This window comes from Sus scrofa, chromosome 12, assembly GCF_054392235.1.
Source record: "Sus scrofa isolate SSC_HxYL_T2T_F1_AM1 chromosome 12, Sscrofa_HxYL_maternal_Yorkshire_Landrace_v2.0, whole genome shotgun sequence".
Classification (NCBI taxonomy): Eukaryota; Metazoa; Chordata; class Mammalia; order Artiodactyla; family Suidae; genus Sus; species Sus scrofa.
In genome coordinates, this window is record NC_139394.1 from 37739985 (window position 1) to 37762698 (window position 22714).

General features: G+C 53.4%; 1 protein-coding gene and 1 long non-coding RNA gene across 15 annotated transcripts in view; one reads left to right on the forward strand and one right to left on the reverse strand.

The window, feature by feature from the left end:
* Positions 1 to 22714, forward strand: part of AKAP1 (A-kinase anchoring protein 1) — a 35771-nt gene that overhangs the window by 7285 nt on the left and 5772 nt on the right. For 3 of the 14 annotated variants that reach the window (XM_084982764.1, XM_084982762.1, XM_084982768.1), the window contains exons 2-6: positions 13419 to 15063; positions 17533 to 17666; positions 19412 to 19538; positions 20367 to 20494; positions 22516 to 22693. In XM_084982764.1, the coding sequence (XP_084838890.1) occupies positions 13443 to 15063; positions 17533 to 17666; positions 19412 to 19538; positions 20367 to 20494; positions 22516 to 22693 (2188 nt within the window). In that variant the 5' untranslated portion in view covers positions 13419 to 13442. 14 annotated transcript variants of the gene reach the window in all.
* LOC146398174 (uncharacterized) lies at positions 1679 to 5407 on the reverse strand. The gene is made up of 2 exons (XR_014821274.1): positions 5211 to 5407; positions 1679 to 3235 (listed from the first exon to the last, which is right to left on the reverse strand). It is a non-coding gene; the product is annotated as an uncharacterized LOC146398174 (long non-coding RNA).

The window sequence follows — 22714 nt, forward strand, 5'->3', positions numbered from 1 at the left end:
TGGGGCCCTCCCGGCCAAGCATGTGCTGTCATGCTATTTTTAGCAGGTAGGATCCTTTAGGAGGGCCAAGTTCGAGCGGCTTCAGTGTACAGGGCAGGGCCTGGTGCCGAAGCTGTTGCATCTCCTAATCAGGGGAGGAAGGAGGATAAAGCCACTGTAGAGATTGTCATGTGGTGTGAGTGGCCGCCTGAGAGGTCCCTGGGGACTGCCTTTTCTATCGGGCCCTGCCGCAGGGGCCCAGCCCAGCCTCCTGGGCCAGCCAGGCGTGTGACCAAGGCCGCCCAGGGAGCGGGCACTCCTAGGTCGGGACTGCTGTCCTAGGCAAGGGCGACCCGGCAGTGGGCGACCCGGCAGCCAGTTTCTCAGGAAATCGCATCATCCCACTTTCATGGGAAGTCAGCCCGCCTGAGGGTAGGCCCCTAAAATCTCTGTCAAACCGTGGATCCTTGGCAGCCTGCTAACTTCTAGCTTAAGCCAAGATAAAACCTTGGGAGGAGGCACACCCTGGCACCCCGTGGGAATTCGTACCCAGGAGCCCTGAGGGTGAGGGGATGAAAAAGGAGATTGACAAGCTCTGTTCCTCACCCTCACCAGCATCTTTTCTCCCCCGCCCCCTTTTTTTTGTTCCTTCTTTCCTCTCACTTGGAGCTGCCTACTCCAGCCCATCTCTCTGTTTCTGATTAAGAAAGCTTCGAGCCATATAAGGTCCTCTGTGGCCTATGGTTTATGTTGGCTAGAGAGCAAGGTTGTTTTTGCAAAGTCTGATTCAAAGAGGTGACAAGGGCTTCTGTGGGACTGTGTGTGTCTGTCCTCCGTCTCCCCCTACCCCCACCCCCCCAGTGTGGGTGAACCTGTTTGTTCCTCCAGGTTCTTAGCCTTTAGCACCTGGTTCCTGCCCAGTGATGCTGGGGAGTGGTTTCTCTGGCAGCAGCCCTCCAGCCTCATCTTTGCTTCCCCTTCTGTCCCTTGAGTCAGCTGGGCTTGTTCCTGCCGCAGGACTCTGGCTCATCTTCTCCCTGCTGGAACTTTCTCCCCGTCTCCTTTCCCTGTCCGCCCTGATCTTGGCACAGCTGCTCTTCACTGTTCCCTCTGCCGCCACCTCTTCAGAGAAGCCTGCTCTGACCGTTCTGCTAAAGCTCTCCCCTCTCCCAGGCACACTCTACCCAGCCTTTCTCAGCCTAGATTCCTCCTTTAAACTACCCAGCGCCCAAAGTGACCAAGGGACTTTCTCAACTCTACCAACTAGTGCTATTCTGGAAGCACGGGAGTATCATTAATTCGTTCCTTACAGGGGATGCTCAGAACGCAGCCCTCTGAACCTGCTGAGAGAGGCTGCAGGTTTATTGCATTGGTTGCTGCATCTTCCCAGTCCTGTCTTGTTATCTGAAATTGCTCCCTACTCCTCCCTCCACCTTTGCCCTGAGGACTTCCGCCCCACCTCCCGCCCCCATCTCCAGTGCACCCTGGCTCACCGTGGGCATGAAAAATCTTTATTAAGTGGCCATCCCTGATGGGTCCTGAGACTGGAAGCTGTCTAGACCTCGGGGGGGCGGGCAGGGAGAACAAATGCCTTGTCTCTGAAGGGTCTAGCTGTCAGTAGGCATCTCTTTGTGATGGTTACTTACCGTGTGTCGGTAAGCACGTGGGGGTCTCTGAAACAAGATTGATACCAGTTATAATGGGAAAAATGAAGCATTACATTTATGCATAAATGAACTGATGCTAATACACGTTTATGATGATGGCTCTCTGTAAGAGAGCATCCACTGTGCTTAATCTTTAGGAATGGATTGACTTCCTTCTTCTTTTTTTTTTTTCTTTTTTGGCTGCCCCGCGGCATATGGAGTTCTGGGGCCAGGGATTGAATCCGAGCCACAGTGGTAACCTAGGCCACAGCCGCAGCAACTCCAGATCATGAACCCACTGTGCCAGGCGGGGGATCCAACCTGCATCCTAGCGCTCCCAAGATGCTGCCAATCCCACTGTGTCACAGTGGGAACTCCAAGAGTGTGTTAACTTTTTTTTTTTGTCTTTTTCGGGCCACATCCACAGCATGTGGAGGTTCCTAGACTAGGGGTCGAATTGGCGCTGTAGCTGCCGGCCTGTGCCACAGTCACGGCAACGCCAGATCCAAGCCATGTCTGCAGCCTACACCACAGCTCACGGCAATGCTAGATCCTTAACCCACTGAGGGAGGCCAGGGATCGAACCCGCGTCCTTATGAAGACCAGTCAGATTCATTTCCGTGGAGCCGTGATGGGAATGCCTGTATTAACTTTTTATCAAAGCGTTGTTTGTAGAAAGATTTGAGTTTTTACTCTGCTGAGGTTTGAAAGAACAGTCCTTTGCCCTGAGTGGTGCCCCACCTGTCCTGCTCTCTTCTAGAGCCAGCTGTCCTCCCTGTCATGTGCCTTTCGACAGGCATCGCTCCATCTCCTGGGAGATTGATTCCAGGAGCCCCTGCAGATACCAAAAGCTGTGGATGCTCAAGTCCCTTACAGTCGGCTGTGTGGCCTCAAGTTCTGCGTCCACGGAGACGGAGGGGCTGGCTGTATTTCCAAATAATGTCTTCCTTTCTTCCTTTTAAAAAATATTATGTGATTTATTTTTCTCCTCTGGAAGATAAGGACTTGGCTCATTGCTACACGTTCCGCCTCATCCTCTCAGTAGTGTTGGGATGTAAATACTGCTGTGGCTGCAAAGTTCTAAGTTCTCCATGTTTCCTTTCTTGTCTGTCTGCCCCTCTCCTCTTGCTTTTCCTGGTTAATTTCCTTTGTTTCTTTAGTTTAGTCTTTGCATCTCTGGCGGTTCTCTGGCTCTCCCCTGGGCCTCTGCCTCTGTGGTCAAGCTCCTGTCTTTGGCAGGAAGCTGCTTTCTTGCTTGAACACAACACATACTCAGCAGTCCCATGCTGCTCCTGGGATGCTGCCTCTGTATGGTAATAGAGCATCCACTGTACTTAATCCTTCAGAATGTTTTGACTTTCTTCTTTTTTTTTTTTTTCTTTTTTGGCTGCCCCGTGACATATGGAGTTCCGGGGTCAGGGATTGAATCCCAGCCACAGTTGTAACCTAAGCCGTTAGGTCCCCTGGTTCTGCTTCCCCTGCATCTTGGGGCCTCCTCCTATCCTCTTGTGTTGCTTCTTGGATCCAAGCCTCCTCCTTTCTTGCTTTACTCCCTTGTCTTGATGAGAAAGTGTGCGAGGCTGTGCGGCCAACCAGAAGCAAGCTGATCCCTGCACAGAGGACAAAACCCTTTGAAGGTGCAGGGTTGGGGCTGTGCCCCTGAAGACCTACAGGGATTGGGGGGTTTGGTGGAAAGTCGGCAAAGACAACCAGGCCCCCAGATCCCTCCTGCCACACCAGCGGAAGACCCGGCTTTACTTTAGGAGAAGTTGAAATAAGAGCGGATCTGGGTTCAAGTACCAGGTAGTGGTGAAAATGAAAGTCTGCATGCGGGGTGGGGCACCCCCAACCCCCCTGGGCTCCCCCAGTGCTGCCATTCAGGCTAATGCCTTCCACCTCTCACCCCAGGACATTCAAACATTCTAATATGGGGAGGCTGGCAGCCTGATTCCTGTTTGGTCCCCCTCCGGCCAGGACACTTGCCTGCCTCTTGGCTGAACTTGTCAGTTGATCAGTGGCAGAGGGTGGCAGGTACCTGGCCTTTGGAGAAGTGGCCTTGGGGGGGGGGGGGTTGCCTCCAAAGAATCTGAAAGGCTTGAAAGAGGCTAGCGCGTTTGTCTGATTCATGTGTGTATCCCACCGAGCTGTCGGTACCAATAACTATTTGCTGAATAGAAGTTGCCTTTTCTGGGCTTTTCTGAGTTGGTGTGTTGCCCTGTCTGCCATTTGAAAAGTCAGTGTCTGACATCTTTGCTTTTCCCACTGGAGGTGGTGGTGGGAAGGGTCTTTTCCCTCACGCCAGCATCTTTTCTGATGCCTTTTGAAGGCACGTGCCATTCTTTTTTTTTTTTTTTTTCCTGCTTTTTAGGGCCGTACCTACAGTATATGGAAGTTCCCAGGCTAGGGGTCAAATCAGAGCTGCAGCTGCCAGCCACAGCCACAGCACCTCGGGATCCGCGCCAAGTCTGCAAGGGATCGAACCCGCATCCTCATGGATCCTAGTTGGGTTCATTAACAGCTGAGCCACGAAGGGAACTCTAGCACATGGCGTTCTTCTTCTCTTTCCTGTGAGCTTGTTGTCAGAGCACACCTTCATACCTCCTGGGCAGTCTTGTGTTCGGTGGTCATGGCCGGGAACTCCATGTGCCCAGGAATGCCTTCTTGGCATCTGCTTGACTGCCCTCAGAAACCTGTCAGAATTCACTTCTAAAGCCAGAAGGGGAGTTCCCGTCGTGGCGCAGTGGTTAACGAATCCGACTGGGAACCATGAGGTTGCGGGTTCGGTCCCTGCCCTTGCTCAGTGGGTTAAGGATCCAGCGTTGCCGTGAGCTGTGGTGTAGGTTGCAGACGCAGCTCAGATCTGGTGTTGCTGTGGCTCTGGTGTAGGCCTGCGGCTACAGCTCCAATTAGCCTGGGAACCTCCATATGCCGTGGAAGCGGCCCAAAGAAATAGCAAAAATAATAATAATAATAATAATAATAATAAAAAAAAAATAAAGCCAGAAGGTTGCCAAGAGTCAGGGATGAGGGGCAGGATGGATATGACATAGTTGTTTAAGCTGCCTTTTTTTTTTTTTTTTTTTTTTTTTTTTTTGGCATTTGGAAGTTCTCAGGCTAGGGATTGAATTGGAGTTGCAGCCGCCAGCCTACGCTGCAGGCGCAGCAATGCCACATCTGAGCCAAGTCAGTGACCTGCCCTACAGCTCACAGCAACACCGGATCCTTAACCCACTGAGTGAGGCCAGGAATTGAACCTGTGTCCTCATGGATGCTAGTCAGATTCCTTTCCACTGAGCCACAATGGGAACTCCAGCTGTTTTTTAAAGCCACATCCCTGTCCCCAGGGGGAGCAATGGGAAGCTCTTTGTAGGAGATGCTGATTTTCCTGAATCATCTGAAGCCTAGTAAGACTGGGTTTGGTCAGAGGAAGTGGGAAGCAGGTGGGCAGGTCACCTTGCATGGGTTCCTGTTTTCTCAAGTTTTCCCAACTGGGAAGTTTAATTTTTCATGGAGCTGGAGGAGGAAGAGCTCTTAATTTGAGACCCATGTCCAGATGGGATTTTTTTCACCTCTGATTCCCCTTACCTGGGGCTCCTGTTTTGGACCCCAAGTTTCCACTTTGGCTGGAGAAAACTTCACTGAGCAGGTACCCCCACCCAGGTGTTACTGGGCGAAGCCTCTGGTCTCCTGGAGGGCAACCAGGAAGTGTTCTGTGGCTTTTGTTGGACAGCTGGTCCACCCAGAACAGGCAGTGTGGCTAGTCTGGCCATGCCAGCTCCTCTGGCTGCTCGGCAGGGCCATCACAATGGAGGGTGTGGGGGACAGTCCCCACTGTGAACTAATTTGGAATCTTGAGGGTGCCAGCATGAGTCACAGCCCACTCAAGGCCCTGAAGGATGAAAGTAACAACCCTGTGAACACAGGCTGGGCAAGACCAACACTCCTGAGGCATGGCCCCTGCACTCTGATTCCTGGGCCCCAGCCATGCTGCTGAGGGTGAGTGGCCTGGCTCAACATCATCCCCCACCCTCGGTGGCAGGACCAAACTCTGCCCAGCAAGGTAGGTGTTGGCCGTTGCAGTGTTTATCCAGCTCTCGTGTTGCCTTTCAGCTCGTTGGGGACACCCTCTAGCAGTGCACTGTCCACTGGGTACCCACCAGCTGTATGTGGCTATTTGGATTTAAATTAATATCAAATAACATTTAAGATTCAGGGAGTTCCCTCATGGTGCAGTGGGTTAAGGATCTGGTGTTGTTATTGCAGCGTCTTGGGTCACTGCTATGGCGCAGGTTCGTTCCCAGGCCCTGGAACTTTCACATGCCTTGGATAAGGCCCCCCCCCCCCAATTTTTTTTTTTTTTAAGATTCATTTCCTCAGTGACTCTGGTCACGTTTCAAGTGCACAGTATACTGCCCCCTGTGACTTAAGTGGCTGCCAGTACTGGACTGCATTTGCCTCTTGTGACCTGCTCTGCTTTGGCCGTGTCTTGACCGAAAGGTCAGGCTCCTTTTGTCTGGTCCTGCCAGTTCGCGTTGGCTTCGACTCTCAGGACTCATTCTGCTCTATTCTGGGACCTGCTGCCTCCTCCACCCTGCAAGCCATCTTGGGTGTAGAACCTTAGTTTATATCTTAAGCCCACCCAGCATTAACCTGAGGAAATCCTGGTCTTTGAGGCAGCCTCCTTGAATTCTCTGCCCGCTTCTGAAATTGGGCTCGGCTTGGTGCAGGTGTTTGAGCTGCACACAGAGATTCTTCCATGGGGATTGTGAGCTTCTGGTGGCCAGAAGCTTTTTCTTGCAGGGACTTAAATGTATTCGAATGTATGAGCATAGCCTCCTCTTGATGAGGAGTTAAGTTAAATGCATCCTGTGCAGACCCGGAGGCACCCTTGTACCTGGCAGTCTTTGACCAAGATCTGTGTGCGCGTGGCCCTCCTCCCAGCAAGCTTGGGGGGTTGTGGGGGGGCACCCAGGAACATGGGCAGCCTGCTGTTAGACTCTGCACGCAGTGGCAGCAAGGGCTGGCCTTTAGGTTCTGGGTCATGGAGCTGGTCCCCGTCCTTAGAAGCCCCCCCCCTTAGCTAGAATTTGATGTGTCAGGCATGCTAGAGATGGGATGTCTTGCGCCCCCTGTTGGTGAACACCCAGGGCCCTCTTCAGCAAAGTGAATGCATATATATATATCGCTGGAGTAATGGAAGAGAGAGTCAGATTTCACTTTGGAGAGGGTATAAAAGTCCCTTTAGAACACGGAGTAGATGTGGCTTCACTGGCCAGTCCCCAGCCCACCCTGGCTTGTGAGGTTTTTGGCTCCCTGAGCTTTTGCTTTCTGATCGATCCCCACGACCCCCCCCCCACCCCAGTCAGTTAATCTCATGCAGCTCTTTTTCCACAGTAACCACAGCCAAATTGATTGAGTCATTGGAACCACTACTCTTTGTTTTCTTGTTTAGCAAATCTCCCAGAGATTTGTTTTCTTGTTGGGCAGAAGGCTCTAGACGGCGGTGACGGGCCCAGCCCTCAGGCTTGGGAGTGAGACCATTACTTCTCCAGAGGTGAGCTGTTCTGAGGAGCTGCAGGTTCCTCTGGCAGAAGGAGGACATCCTCAGAACCTAGAGGGACCAGGGGAAGGCTGCGGCCTTGTGGGGCCATGGCACGTGCCTGCCCCCAGATCTCTGGCACTCTGTGACCGCCGGGCAGCCAGCCAGCCTGCATGTCTTCCCGAGCAAATGGACCTGCTAAAAATAAGCAGGCAGCTATTCAGTTCCAGCAGATTCAAAATAGCCAGGTCTCCTCCCCACCAGTGCAAGGGCGGGCTCTGCATTCTTGTGCCAGGCTTTGCCCAGCGGGAGGCAGGCCCGCCTGGAGTGCCCTGGGCCTCTGGTAGGATGTCCCAGGGTGATTAGCAGGTGAGTGTGGAGGCTGTTAGACCTACAGTGTTAAATAGCACTTCTCTCTTCAGAGATTCAAGTTTTTTGTTTTTTGTTTTTTTTTTTTTAAAAAGCCATATACACCCAATGCCAGGGCAAAGAGAGCAACTCCTGAGTCTGTGCCCAGACGAGGAAGGTACCATGAGCCTCGTGAGGCTGAGGTTGCGGGTGTGTGTGAAGGTGGCCCTGTCGGGATCCAGGAAAGGTGGGTGCACCCTGCACCACCTGTGCGGGCTTATCAGACCACATAAAGCAGGGTAAACAGCACCTTCGCAATTCACAGCAAGTCTTCTCTAGGTGAGATCGGAGGCGGTGGGACCCTTCTAAGTTGGAGGGCCAAGGAGGTGAGGACTTTTCTTCCCTGGGACGTGCCCTTAGTGGAGACCACTAGCCTGAGCACACCCTTTGGGTGGGGTGGAAGCTGATTGGGAGGGGCAGGGGAGCTCTTGGCTCTGTTCTCAGGGGGGCTGGCTCCTGTCAGTCGTCTCAGTCCTCTGGTTTCGAGGAAAAGACGGCTGAGCCCTGTGTTCCCTTCCTGTCTGGGGATCTCAGATCTCTTCTCCAGTGCCTGGAGCCAAAGGCAGTTCCTGTCCCTGTGGCCTCTGGAGAGAAGGGGGGACCACCCTCCCCACGGAGAAGCAGAGGCTCCCGGTACCTCAGTTCTAGTCCCAGTGGAGTGGTGGGCCCCTGGCATCAGGTGGGGATCTTCAGGATCCCGTGGATGGGGTGGGTGACGCTGCAGTATTAAATCAGCCCCCTTCTAAGAGGTCCTTCTGGCCCAGCAACGCAGGGGTATTTGTCTGGCTTGGAAATGCAGGAAGTGTTTCCTGAGCTGTAATTGGTTGGGCGGCCTGTTGGGGGTGGGGTGGAGCTGTAGGCATGGATTTGGGGGCTTGAGCCTCAGTCTCTGGGGACCCAGCTGGGCTGGGCTGGATTAGGTGGGTGAGGGGCAGAGGTGCTCCTGAGCAACTGACGGAGCATAAGTCGTTGCACCGGGCGGCTGATTCTGTGTGTTCAGTCTGAACTGGGACAGGGAGCAACATAAGAGGTGGCCCAGGAGGCCTGGGATTGGTGGGCCAGGCTCTGGCTTGCAGTGTGGGTCTCCTAGGGTGCAGAACTAAAGCTAGGCTGGTGCTTTGTGTGGGCCTCTGCCTTATTGCAGTGTAGCCAACCTCTGAGATCTCAGGGGCAACTGCTGGAGAGCAGACCCCCTGGGGGCAACTTTTAGTTTCAAAGGGATTGGAGGGCTTCTCCCAGCTGTTTTTTTGTTTTTAATTTTATTGGAGTACAGTTGACTTACAATGTTTTGTTAGTTTCAGGTGTACAGCAAAGTGATTCACTTATACATAGATGCACCCATTCTTTTTCAGATTCTTTTCCCGTATGGGTTATTACAGAACATCAAATAGATTTCCCTGTGCTATACAGTAGGTCCTTGTTACTGAATCTATTGTATATATAATAGTGTGTATAGGTTAATCTTATCCTCCTAATTTATCCCTCCCCCCAACATTTCCCCTTTGGTAACCACAAGTTTGATTTCGAAACCCAAGTTTGTCTCTGTTTATAAATTCCTTTGTATCATTTTTTCTGAGATTCTACATTATAAGTGATCTCATGATATCTGTCCTTCTCTAACTTCACTTACATGATGATCTCTCGGTCCATCCCTGTTGCTGCAAGTGGCATTTTTCATGGCTGAGTAATATTCCATTGTGTATATGTACCACTTCGTCTTTATCCACTCCTCTATCAATGGACATTTAGGTTGCTTCTATGTCTTGGCTACAGTAAACAGTGCTACAGTGAACATTGGGGTGCGTGCATCTTTTGGAATTCTGGTTTTCTCCAGATAGATGCCCAGGAGTGGGATTGCTGGATCTTATGATAGTTCTGTATTTAGTTTTTAGAGGAACCTCTATAGTGTTCTCCATAGTGGTTGCACCAGTGTAAGTCTGTAGCCTTGGGCCCTTGGTGTGTAAAATGGGGAGACTGCTCCCTGTGGGTTGTTAAGACATAGGATTCTTTTTCTTCCTCTCCACCCCATTCCATTTAAACTTCTACCTGAGAGCAGAGAAGTGCTACAGTACTATGGGAATCCCAACTATAAACCAGTTGAGGAGTTCCCTTCGTGGCGCAGTGGTTAACGAATCCGACTAGGAACCATGAGGTTGCGGGTTCGGTCCCTGCCCTTGCTCAGTGGGTTGACGATCCGGCGTTGCCGTGAGCTGTGGTGTAGATTGCAGACGCGGCTCGGATCCTGCGTTGCTGTGGCTCTGGCGTAGGCCAGTGGCTACAGCTCCGATTGGACCCCTAGCCTGGGAACCTCCATATGCCGCGGGAGCGGCCCAAAGAAATAGCAAAAAGACAAAAAATAAATAAATAAATAAATAAAAAATAAACCAGTTGAAATGGAATTGCCTAGTTAATAAAGAATTAGATACAAAGTTAGGAGAAGAAAACCTGGGTTCAAATCCTACCCCCGCAGCCCCACTTCCTGTTGCGTGTGACCTCTTGGGTGGGACTTGATCACACTGCCTTATCCTGAGAGCACCCTTCCCCTGTAATCTTTTGTCCCTCTCAATTTTTTTTTTTTTTTTTTTTTTGCTTTTTAGGGCCACACTCATGGCATGTGGAAGTTCCCAGGCTAGGGGTCTAATCAGAACTGCAGCTGCTGGCCTACACCACAGCTACAGCAGTGCTGGATCTGAGCCTCGTCTTTGACCTACACCACAGCTCAAGGAAATGCTGGATCCTTAACCCACTGAGCGAGGCCAGGGATTGAACCTGCATCCTCGTGGATCCTAGTCGGGTTCTTTAACTGCTGAATCGCAACGGGAACTCCTGCCTGTAGTTTCTTTTAAGGAAAGATTCCAGATGGGGAATTTGGGGATCATAGGGTATAGTCATAAAGTTTTTTGTTTTTGTTTTGTTCTTTTATGGTCACACCTGCAGCATATGGAAGTTCCTGGGCTAGAGGTTGAATCAGAGCTGCAGCTGCAGCCTACACCACAGCCACAGTGACGCCAGGTCCTTAACCCACTAAGCAAGGCCAGGGAGCAAACCTGCATTCTCACAGAGTCAGCGTCAGTTCCTTAACCCACTGAACCACAATGGCAACTCCTGGTAATAATGTCTTAAGAGAAGTACAAAATTCTTTGATTGGCCTGTGCAATGCCTCGTCTACATGGACCCATTAATGTGTGTTCCAGATTTAATATCCTTGGCTCTGTGGCCTTGAGTTGTTTTAATCTTTAGAATGGTAATACATATTCCCAACCAAGTGGTTGAGGATTAAGTGATGAAACAGAAAGTATCTAGTGAGGTTCCGTGTTGGAAGCTGGAGCTCTAAGATAGCTGAAGGGATTATTAATACAACGTCTTCTGAGCCCCAGCCCCTCCTGAGCTCCACTTTGTATTTTCCAGTCCCATTGCTTCATCCTCAGACATTAGGGAGCAGGCAGAGCCTCCTTGCCGTCCCGCTTGCATCTCTCACAAGCATCCTATCTTTTTTTTTTTTTTGTCTTTTTGCCTTTTCTAGGGCCACACCCATGGCATAGGGAGGTTCCCAGGCCAGGGGTCTAATCGGAGCCGTAGTTGCCAGCCTAGACCACAACCACAGCAATGCGGGATCCGAGCTGAGTCTGCAACCTACACCACAGCTCACGGCAACGCCGGATCCTTAACCCACTGAGCAAGGCCAGGGATCGAACCCAAAGCCTCCATGGTTCCTAGTCAGATTCGTTAACCACTGAGCCATGACGGGAACTCCAACAAGCGTCCTATCTTAGTAAATCTATTTCTTGCCTAAAAAAAAGGTATTAGCGAAAAGATTTCTCTTTACAGATGAGGGACTTTCTGGAGATGACACCTCCCCACATCCTCACTTTGGGGCACAGCACTTTTTCTGGGCTCTCTCACAAGCTGTCACATCCTTGTAAATTCACTGGTCTTACTAAATGGCAGCTTGTGATTACGTAGGTCTGAGATGGGGCTGGGATACTGTACTTCTAGCAAGTTCTCAGGTGACGCTCAGCGCTTCTAATCCACAGGCTCTACTTTGAGAAACACAGTCTCCAGGATTTTTTTTTTTTTTTTTTTTTTTTTTTTGGTGGTAGTTTCTAGCCTCACCTGAACTGTGGAACCACTTGGGAAACCTTATGCTGTGGTTTTTCTGGAGAACGTTGATATAAGTAAACTAGTAAGAGCTGTTAAAGCATTTACACATATCTCTGCAGCAAAGCACAAACTAAATTAAGGAGTAATTCACCATATCAGTGGAGGGTTTTTGAAGGGTTTTTTTGATTTATTTATTTATTGCTTTTTAGGGCTGCACCTGTGACATATGGAAGTTCTCAGGCTAGGAGTCAGATTGGAGCTGTAGCTGCCAGCCTACACCACCGCCACAGCCACACCGGACCCAGCCGTGTCTTCGACTTACACCGCAGCCCATGGCAATGCTAGATCCTTAACCCACTGAACAAGGCCAGGGATCAAACCCCTATCCTCATGGATATTAGTTGGGTTCATGACCTGCTGAACCGCAGCGGGAACTCCCGGCTTTTGGTTTTAAGAAGGCATAGTTTTTGCAGACAGGATAAAATTTGCTGGTGGGGAAGGCACGGAATACAAGTGTGTATTCTAGGAGTTCCTGTCGTGGCGCAGTGGTTAACGAATCCGACTAGGAACCATGAGGTTGCAGGTTCAGTCCCTGCCCTTGCTCAGTGGGTTGACGATCCGGCGTTGCCGTGAGCTGTGGTGTAGGTTGCAGACGCGGCTTGGATCCCGCGTTGCTGTGGCTCTGGCGTAGGCCGGTGGCTACGGCTCCGATTCGACCCCTAGCCTGGGAACCTCCATATGCCACGGGAGCGGCCCAAAGAAATAGCAAAAAGACAAAAAAACAAAAACAAAAAAACAAGTGTGTATTCTAGAATAGGTTGGTTGCATACTTCTAATGAGAGCTAACTCTGCTTTGCAAGCCTTTTTATCTCAACTCATCCTATACCGAGCCATCTTTCACCAGGTGTGTCTCCATCTTACAGGTGAAGAGAACTGACTTTCCTGTCTGCTTTATGTGTCTCCACCTTTTTCCAGGCCCTTATTTCTCCTTGTCTGGATCCAAAGGACTTTATCTTCAGGCTCTTCCATTTGATAATACTGTTTGTCCTGCTCTGAGAATAAGTTGGAAACACAGTTTGGTGTGTATACCTTGCAGACCTAAGCAGATTCTGTGTTGTCCATGGGAAAAAGTCCAGACTCTGCCGGGGGTGCACGACCCTCATCTAGTCCGCTAAATAATTTGATTCTCAAACATGACACGAATCTCCCTGCCACTGTGTGTTTTGCTGGTTCCTCCCCTTGGAGCATCCCCTGTCCTTTAAAAAATCTTCTCATCTTCTGACTCTCTTGCTGGGTAACTGCCATTTCGTTGACTCATGGTCTTGGGGCACACGTGAGGGACATAATAATATGTACATGTGGATTCCTCGGGTGTTTAAAAATGCTCCAACACCACTTGAGCAGACAAGTGTTCTGAGAGTTTCAAGAACTAAACATAACTAGTCCTTTGGGGGAAACAGGGAGAATTTGGCATCAAGGAGAGATGCAGGAAGGGATCTGGCTTCAAGAGAAGGCTTGGCTTGTTTCAGGGGAGTGTGCATGGATGAGGGAGCAGAAAAGGTGGTTTCTCTTTCTGTCCACCCACCTCCATGGGTCACCCAGAGTCATGGGTGTGCCCGGGGAGGGGTGCTCCTTCCAGGGGCAGGGAAAGGGGGGCAGAGGCTCTGCCATGACTGGTTGCAGTTGCCCAGGATCTTCCCGCGGGGCTCTCATAGCATCTCCTTCTCTCTCCCCTGTTCTCCTAGGTCTAATTACTTCAAGCCTCCAGGATGGCGATCCAATTCCGTTCACTTTTCCCCTTGGCACTGCCTGGAATGCTGGCCCTCCTCGGTTGGTGGTGGTTTTTCTCTCGTAAAAAAGACCCCATCGGCAGCCACGACAAACAGATGGAGGCCAGCACCGTGGAGCTGAGGGCCAGCCCTGCCACCGAGGAACCGCTCCCTAGGGAGGACACCTGTCCTGGAGTCGCGGCCATGCCCCCTGGCCTCACCCAGCCACCGGAAAAGGAGCCGACCCCCGCCAGCAAGCCCTCCGTGGAGCCGTCAGCCCTGCTGCGGGCTCATGCCGCCCGCCGGAGATCAGAGTCCTCTGGCAGCCTTCTGAACAGCACGGACACGAGATTTCGACCAGGAGCACTTAAAGAGGACAGTGCAAGGGTGGAGCTAGCCCTGGCAGGCGACGAAGCCAAGCCTGTTCCCCTAGAGTGTCCCCTGCCATCCCCAAAGGGCGTCCCGTTTCCCCACGAGGCGGTTGAGGAGTGTAAGCAAGAGTCGGAGCTGGCCAGGACGGTGGGGCAGGGCCAGCAGGGCCAGTCCGCGGCCCCCGTGGAGCCACCCAGCCCTGGGGAGAAGGCCAGGGAGATGGGCGGGGCCGAGGGCACTGGCGACGCGGTGCTGGGAGAAAATAGGCTGGAAGAAGGTTCGTTGTCCCAGGAGCCGGGCCCTGAGCTTCAGAGCAGCAGGGCACCTGGCCTGGCTCCCTTGGGAGGAGGCGGAGAGCGGGGGAGGAGCAGCCCGCCGGCGGTGGACCAGGAGGCTGTGGGGAAGTTGCTGAGTGGCTTCGTGGAGTCCGCCCATGTGGAGCTGGCCACAGCCGACGGGCCCGCGGCACCCCGGGTCCGAGGCGGCAGAGCCTGCCATGGAGATGTCCCGCGGGAGCTCGGCCGAGAAGAGACCCTGGACAGAAACGAGAAGATCGAGCAGGCCGCCTTCCAGATCATCTCCAAAGTGATCTTGGAAGCCACCGAGGAGGTGCTGGCCACCACGATGGGCAGGATCACCGATCGAATCTATCAGGCCTCGGCAGGTCAGCTCCAGGAGAAGGAGGAGGAGAGCTGTGCCCTGGCCAGCCAGAAAACTGCGCGGGGCCACGATGCCTCGGAGCCCGCTCTGGCCGCAGCGGAGGCAGCTGTGGGCCGGGCAGACGCCGTCCTCCCCGCCGCAGACCTGCCGGCAGGAGACTTGCCACCACCAAAGACCTATGTGAGCTGCCTGACCAGCCCTCTGTCCAGCCCCACCAAGGACAGGAAACCAAAGAACTCCGCGTACCACATGTCCCTGGCCCCCTGTCCCCCACCGGCCGCCCCCCTCGGAGAGGCGCCGGACGAGGCAGGCGTCCTGGGGGAAGATGCCGCCTGTGTCACCTGCGTGTCCAACACCAGCCAGGGTGTCCCCTCAGTGGCCTCCTCTGGGCAGTGCTCAGATTCAATCAGCATGTCGGGGCTCGAAGACTCTTGTCCAGAGACCACCTCCAGCCCCAGGGACAAGGCCCTCACCCCGCCGCTGCCAGAAAGTGCTATGCCCTTCAGCAATGGGGTGCTGAAGGGGGAGCTGTCGGACTTGGGGACTGAGGATGGATGGACCGTGGACGTGGAAGCAGATCATTCGGGAGGTAGGAGGGCCTGGGGTGTCCCTCAGAGGACCAGGGGGTTGGGAAAGGCTGCTGGGCTGCCTCTCCTGCTGCGGCTTCTGCAGTGATGGTTCTCCTCAAGGCCATGTTCCGGCTGCCCTGCAGAAAGTCAGGGTACAGCGTAGAGCTGGTGAGTCCCTGAGAAGTTCAGCTGCCCCAAACCCCAAAGCCACAAGAGCCGTAACTTGCTCCCTTCCCAAGGACCAGCTCAAAGTTGGGTTTACCCATTAACCTGAGTGGGCCTTTCTCTCGAACACTGACCTCTCAATAGGTGTTTTTTGTTTTTTAATTTTTAAGGGAGAGGCCTCCTTAGCTTAAATTCCCTTGAATCCCAAGAATGGGTGAAAGCGTTTTTCATGGTTTATTTCCTTTTAATCATATGCTTGTTCCCATGTCTTCACCACCTGCTTTCCTTCTCCAGAAGCTCTTTCGGGGTAAGTGCCCAGAGAATGGCCACAGCCGTGGCTCGCGCCTTCCTGCGCGTTGTTGTCACCTAATCCTTCGCAGAGAGCCTCAGCCATTTCCTTTCTGTGCAGCTGCGGTTCCACCCCCGGGAAAGGGGCACTTTGGTAACGAAGTGTCCACTGGGTTTTTCGAGTGCTGACCCCAGCGTAGACAGTTCAGACCGCTAACTCACAGGTCAGCAACTCCTGACCCTGGTTTTGCAGCTTCCCTGGGGTATTTTTATGTATCTCATGGAAAGAGGCCATGGATGCCCTCTGTGGGTCTCCAGCCTGCTTGTCCTGAAGCCACTCTGTAACCATTTCTGCTCCAGGAAGGCTGGGACTCTCCCTTGGAAATTTTATTATTTTCGGCAGCATTTGGCATGTACCACACGCTACATTTTGTCACCTGTAAGATGCTATTAAGACACCACTGTTTTGTGTGTACCTCTAAGAGAAAAAAAAAAATGCTGATCGTGAGTGTAGAAAGCCAGAGATGCACCCAACTTCAGGGATGTGTGTATATCTTTAAAATTATTTTAAAGCATCTTAAAATCATTTTACGCATAAAGGCGTTTCCCTTAGCCTCTTGCCCCTCAGTCTCATCACGCCAACTCCACTTCGATTGTAGTAGCTCCTCAGGTGTGTTCAGGCTGCAGCGACAAGAGCCATGGTGGTGGGTGGGAGATGCAGGGCTGACAGGTGGAAGCCTGGGAGAGCCAGCCGCCCGGCACTCACCTGTGCCAGGTTCCACACGTCCTCTTGGGAGCCCTGCCTTGTGTGTGAGGACGTCGAAGCTTAGAGTGGCCCAGGGACCACGCAGCTGAGTGGAGCTGGCCGTGGAGTGCAGGAGTTGGCCATGGAGTGCAGCCTGCTGGAGTCTTGGTGGGGTCTAAGTGTTAACGGGATGACAGGCCCGCCCTGTTCTGTCCTTGTTCCGACAGGGGTGAGGGGGTCACGTCAACCTGCTTCTGGTTCTGGCAGGTGGAAGCAGGCTTCTCTCCAGAGGGGTGGTTTTCCCTGCAAGAAGCCCACCTGAGCCCCTGGTACTGCGGGAGGAGGTCGCGTTGAGGTGACTCTTCCTCAGCAGGAGGTAAAGCCTGCTGCCTCTGCATCCCGGCAGAACATGGATTACTTGGCCGAGGATTATGGCCAGGGTTTGGCGAAACCATGTGGAAGATAATCTCATTGGTAGGCTCTCAGGAGTGATCTTGTCCTGGCAATTGAGTTGTCGTCCATGGTTAAGCCAGAGCCACCTCTCTCAAGCTGGTCTGGCCCCTGTTTTTCTGTGCCAGTCCACTTGGCAAACCCCGCGTGGGAGTGGAGCGGCTTTTACTCAGTTCGGAGCAGGGATTAAAGCCCTGCGGTGAGCCCAGAAGAGCCTTCAAGCGGTGCACGGTCAGGCCTCAGCAGAGGGAAGGGGGCCTCCTTCCTTCCCCCACTTCGGCAGGGCCTGGTCCGGGATGAGAGCGAGGGAGGGCTCTCGGCTCTGTCTGGCGGGCAGCCACCGCCTGTGAGCCTGGGCCTGGGCCTTGGGGACCAGGGGCCCTTCGTCCGAGGGGCCGCATAGTTGGAAGGGTGTAGACCAGCTGAGGCCGTTTGGTCTCCATGGAGCCCTGCACACCTAAGAGCGGGCACTGAGGTCACGGGACCAGCTGGCCTGTCCCCTCCCCCACCCCACGGACCCCCCCCCCACTCCCGCTTCCTGGGCCAGCGCCTCTTTCTTCCCAGTTCACCACTTGTCTCTGCTCCAGCAGCTGTGCTGGGCGCGGCTGCCAATTAAAGCAAGTGGGACTGTAAATGACGGGCTAAAATTAGGTGTAGCTACACCCCCAGTCCTCCTGTCGGTGGGGCTGCTCTGCTCCTTCTAGACTGTGAGTGGACAGTCACCTGCCAAGCCTGAGGAGGGGGGCGTGGGGCAGGGGCCTCCCGGGAATGTGAGTTTGGAAGTCGTGCGTTATTAACTGCCCTGGGCCGGTGTCTGTGCGCGCTGCTTCCTCCCCTGCAGGTTCGGACGGGAACAGCATGGATTCGGTGGACGGCTGCTGTGGCCCCCGGAAGCCCGACGGTTTCCAGAATGCCCAGGCGGGCTCCAATCCCAAGAAGGTCGACCTCATCATCTGGGAGATCGAGGTGCCAAAGGTAAGGGCTGCGGGCTTGAAATGTCCCCAGGCCTGGGGTCACCAGGCTTGTTGGGGGGGGGGGGTTCCGAAGAAGGCACCGGAAACCCAGAAGCTGCCCCGTCAGGGAGCCAGAGGCTGGAGGGCAGGGAGTGCTCAACTTTGCCAAGGTCCAGAGAGCCCCCCTGCCGAAGACAATTCCTCCAGCTCCCCTCAGGAGAGTCCTTCTCAAAGCCCCAGCCGGACTCCCCTCCTCTGGGGCTTTTTTTTTTTTTTTTTTTTTTTGTGGTGCTCAGATCTGTTTGGGGATGCTGGCAAAACTTGGCTGAGGATAGGGGCCGGCCAGGCGTTCCCTCACTGCTCTGCTCATGCTCACCAGCACAGAGTGTGTCTTATAATTGAGCACAGCATAAATCCGTGTGGTAGAGAGCTTGAGAAGTACAGTGATGTATGAAGAAAATAAAAAAATCCGCTCTAATCCTACCCCCGAGAGTGACTGGGAAGACTTTTATTTCCTTCTCATCTTGCACCCTGTGGTTTTTAAACAAAACTGAGATTATGTTGCTTTAATTAATGCTTTTAAATATTTAACAACTTAATTTTCCTGTGTTATTCTTTGAAAATGTAATCTTAGCTGCATTATGCATTGTGCGAATGTCAATTTACTTCAGTTTCCCCCAATTCCAGGGCGCTTGACGCGGTTTCTAGCTTCTTGCTTTTCGAACTTGCATCTTATTAGCTTGATCTTGATGTTTATCTTTGGAGCTCAGAAATAATTGGCCCACTGCATTCTCCCAGAGCTCTTAGCCTCCTGCCTCGGTGGAGACTTGGCTGGGTTTGAACTCGGGGTCAGGCAGGCTGCTCTGACCCGGGCTGCCAGCTCCCTCAGTTGTTGCCTCCCCCAGGGACACTGCTGGCAGCCCTGGCCTCTTCTTCAGTGGTTGCAAAGGGCACATCCAGGCAGCTCTGGGGCCAAAGGACCTTGTCCCTAGGAGCCCGCTGGGTGGGGTCATTGGGAGTTGTCTCAAAGGTTGCCCTACATTGTGGCGAAGTTTGGCTCCACCTGGCTGGCCTGCGGGGCGTCTGTGTTCTGGAGTTGGCAGCAGGCGCTCAGGGGTTCTTTCTAAGACCTTTTCCTTTTCTTTTTTATGGCTGCACCTGCGGCATCTGGGCGTTCCCGGGCCAGGGAGTGCATCTGAGGCACGGCTGCGGCAACTCAGGATCCTTTAACCCACTGCACTGGGCTGGGGGTTGAACCTGCGCCCCTGCAGCGACCCAGGCTGCTGCAGTCAGGTTCTTAACCCACTGTGCCACAGCAGAGAGTCCTTTATTTTCAAATCGAGCTCGTTTATCTTCAGACCTGAGAAGACTTGGAGAGGTGGAGGACTCATAAATTGAACCTTGTGCTAATGAAACATCTCATGATGTGGATCTGGCAGGAGAAACGACTGCCTTGGCAGCTTTTCGTTTGGGGCTCCGCTGTCAGGGATGAAATGGGGACTGCCAGGTCCTGGAGCCATGCTGCCCAGTTCACTCGCTTAGTAGCTGTGTGAGCTCGGGCGAGTCACTTAGCCTCTCTGGGCCTGTTCCCTCGGCTGTATCAACAGATGCTGTTGGTTTCATGCATTTACTCTGAGTACATGTGAGTGCTTAAAACAGTGCCTGGCGGCACGTTTGAGCCTGACCTGGTGTGAAACAAAAGCGCGTCTTGGGGATGCAGGGACCTGGTTTCCCATTAAGGTGCCTGTCTGTCTTTCTCCCTGGAAGCACCTCGTTGGTCGGCTGATTGGCAAGCAGGGACGGTATGTGAGTTTCCTGAAGCAGACGTCTGGTGCCAAGATCTACATCTCCACCCTGCCTTACACCCAGAACATCCAGATCTGCCACATAGAAGGTCAGTGGCACCTGCTGCCCTGTGTTGAGCTGTCTTCCCTGAAATGTTAGTAACCTGAAGCAGGTTGAGTCCCCGGTGCTCCCTTTTTGGAATCTAAGTCTGAATAGAAAGCCCCGCTTCTCGCCCCAGGTGAAGGGGTGGCTGCATCTTCCCTTTACCCTCATCTCCACTTCTGCAGCTTGAGGGGGGGACTTGGGTCTCCCCACATCTGGCCTGGAAAAGTGTTGGATACTTGGCAGGCCAGGGGTCCTGGGTTGGTGGTGCCGCCGCCCCTGGGCTCCCTCACAGAGGAAGTGAGGTTCCCCTTGGTGGACGAAGGCTGGGCCTCCCTGTTGGCAGGCTCCTGTGGCCTTCAGGAGGCTAGTTACAAAAACTGGTCTCTCTATTTTTATTTATTGATTGATTGATTGTCTTTTTCGGGCCACATCCGCCGGAAGTTCCCAGGCTAGGGTTTGAATTGGAGCTGCATTTGCCGGCCTACGCCACAGCCACAGCAATGCAGGATCTGAGTTGTGTCTACAGTTTATACCACAGCTCACGGCAGCGCCGGATCCTTAACCCACTGAGCGAGGCCAGGGATCGAACCTGTGTCCTCGTGGGTACTAGTCGGGTTCGTTTTTGTTGAGCCACAACGGGAACTCCAAGGTCTCATCTGAAAGGTCAGTAGGCTTTGAGCTTCTTTAGAAGCCTTTCGTCCTAAGGCGGTGTTTGGCATTTTGGCACCTTATTGATGCAGTCGAACTATAAAGTCTTATGCATTGTGTGCGTGAGTTTGGTTTTGCTGTTTGTCTTACTCCCCGTGACCGTCCTGCTTCCATCCCCATTTAGGTTCTCAGCATCACGTAGACAAGGCGCTGAACTTGATTGGGAAGAAGTTCAAGGAACTGAACCTCACCAACATCTATGCCCCCCCACTGCCCTCACTGGCACTGCCTTCTCTTCCAATGACTTCCTGGGTGAGCACTCCCCCCGGGGGCCAGGGCCACTTTGTGCCTCTTTTCCCCAACCTACCCCTACAGGACACTCCCAGGATCGTGGAACAGGACAGCCAGGAGCACGAGTTCTGCTTCTAGCCTGTGTTCTCTGGGGTTGGGTTGGGTTGGGTTGGGTTGGGGGCTGGAGTGCTGGCAGGAAGCCAGAGGCCTCTGGGTCCTTGCTTGGAAGGACCACTTTGCCCTGGCTCTGCCACCTGGACACCCTTTGTGTTTTGAAGGCATTTGCCTAGAAAGGCTTACAGTCTGTTCAGACAAGGTGTGTGCAGGCTGGCTCGGGACTCCGTAAAGCTGGTGCTGTGTGTGGGGTCATAGCCCAGCATCTCTGAGGCCTGAGTAGGTCCTGGCATTGTGGGCTTGGATGGGCTCTTCCTGTGACCTTGCTGTGTCCTCCTTGTTGGGCCAGATCTAGTGCACGGCCCTGGCGATGGAGCCCTTCCCCTTCTCTCTTCATGGGATATGGGGTGGGGGGGTGGGGGGCTTGGTTAGAAAGGAGAAGAATCACTCACCCATCCCTGGAAGCCCCGGGAATCTGGCAGGAGGAGGAGCTGACACTTGGGGGGCCCTGTGTGCTAGGGCTGCAGGGTCCCAGGAGCTGTGTGCCTCCAGCTCTATTTGAGCCTCACCTCACTGGGAATAGAGGGTGCTCAACCAAGAACACGGCATTTCACATGTGGGGCGAGTGTGCTGCTCCAGGAAGAAGGCCTCCCTGGACTTTGTTTAGGGCGCTTGGCCTTTTGGTTCCGTATCTTCCTCCCCACAAAGAAGACCCTTGTGTCCTGGGGGAAGAGGTGGGCGTCCCTTGCCTTTCCCGTGGATGTTTTGAGAGAGGGCTGCTTCACTTCTGAATCATAGGGTTTTGCCCATGAGTCTTAGTCCTGGAGCCACTTGTCTCTAAGTAATTGAGTGGTGGGTAGGCTTCCTCCCCATGTACCCTGTGCAGCCCAGCGGGCCTGGGGAGGACTCAGCCAGAGGCCCCTTGTGGCCACCTGGCTGGGAGGTGGAGCAGAGGCCCTACTGTGTCCAGAGCACCTGGATGTTGCCTTAGCATCCAGGAAACTGGCATGTTTAAGTACAGTTCTTTTTTTTTTCCCTCCATTTTACGGCTGCATCTGTGGCATATGGAAGTTCCCAGGCTATGGGTCCAGTTGGAGCTGCAACTGCTGGCCTACGCCACAGCCATGACGAACCCTGGATCCAAGCCACATCTACCACCTACGCTGCCGCTTACAGCAATGCTGGATCCTTAACCCCCTGAACAAGGCCAGGGATCAAACCCACGTCCTCAGGGATACTAATCGGGTTCTTAACTCACTGAGCCATGACGGGCATTCCAAGGACCAGTCTTTAGTGTGGAACCTGGTCCTGAGTAAACCTACCTGTTCCAAATCCCAGAGTGGGAATGAATTGGGAGGAGCATAGAGAAAAGCAGGTGACTCAGACTCTGTGGCCTTTGACAGTAGACCCGACTTGAGGCTGCTGCTTGCTGGTGAGAAGACAGAGCAGAGAGATGGCTGTCAAACCATAGCTCTTGGGGTCAGCTGCAGGGCCAAAGGAGCTAGCTGACTGGGGGTCCTAAGGGCCTGACTACCTCTTATTCTTGCTCTCAGTGGCCACCTTATTCCTGTTTGCCTGTCCTGGGTCTTACAGATTGACTGTTCAAAAGAGGTAGGGGAGGGAGGCTCTGCCCAAGCCAGTGGGAGGCTGGACACTACATCACAGCTCCTGGGAGCCTTCCTGCCCACCCTGAGCTGAGGCTGCCTCTAGTGGTTACCCGTGGTATTGCAGGGCAAGGACCTCAGTGGGGCCGAACCCTTTCCACTGCTGAAATAGTTTTCCTTGAACCTCTGCCATCTGGTTGCCATGAGGCTTTAGGTTGTTGTGGCTTTTTCAGAGATGTGCCGGTTCAGAGACTCGCCCCAGGTCTCTTATCCCAGGCCCAAGAAGGGTTGCTCCAATGCCTGCTGCCCCTCCCCTTTATACAGCTCATGCTCCCGGATGGCATCACCGTGGAGGTGATCGTGGTCAACCAGGTCAATGCCGGGCACCTGTTTGTGCAGCAGCACACGCATCCCACCTTCCATGCTCTGCGCAGCCTGGACCAGCAGATGTACCTCTGCTACTCCCAGCCTGGGATCCCTACCTTGCCCACCCCAGTAGAAAGTAAGTCGTGCCCTGAGGGTC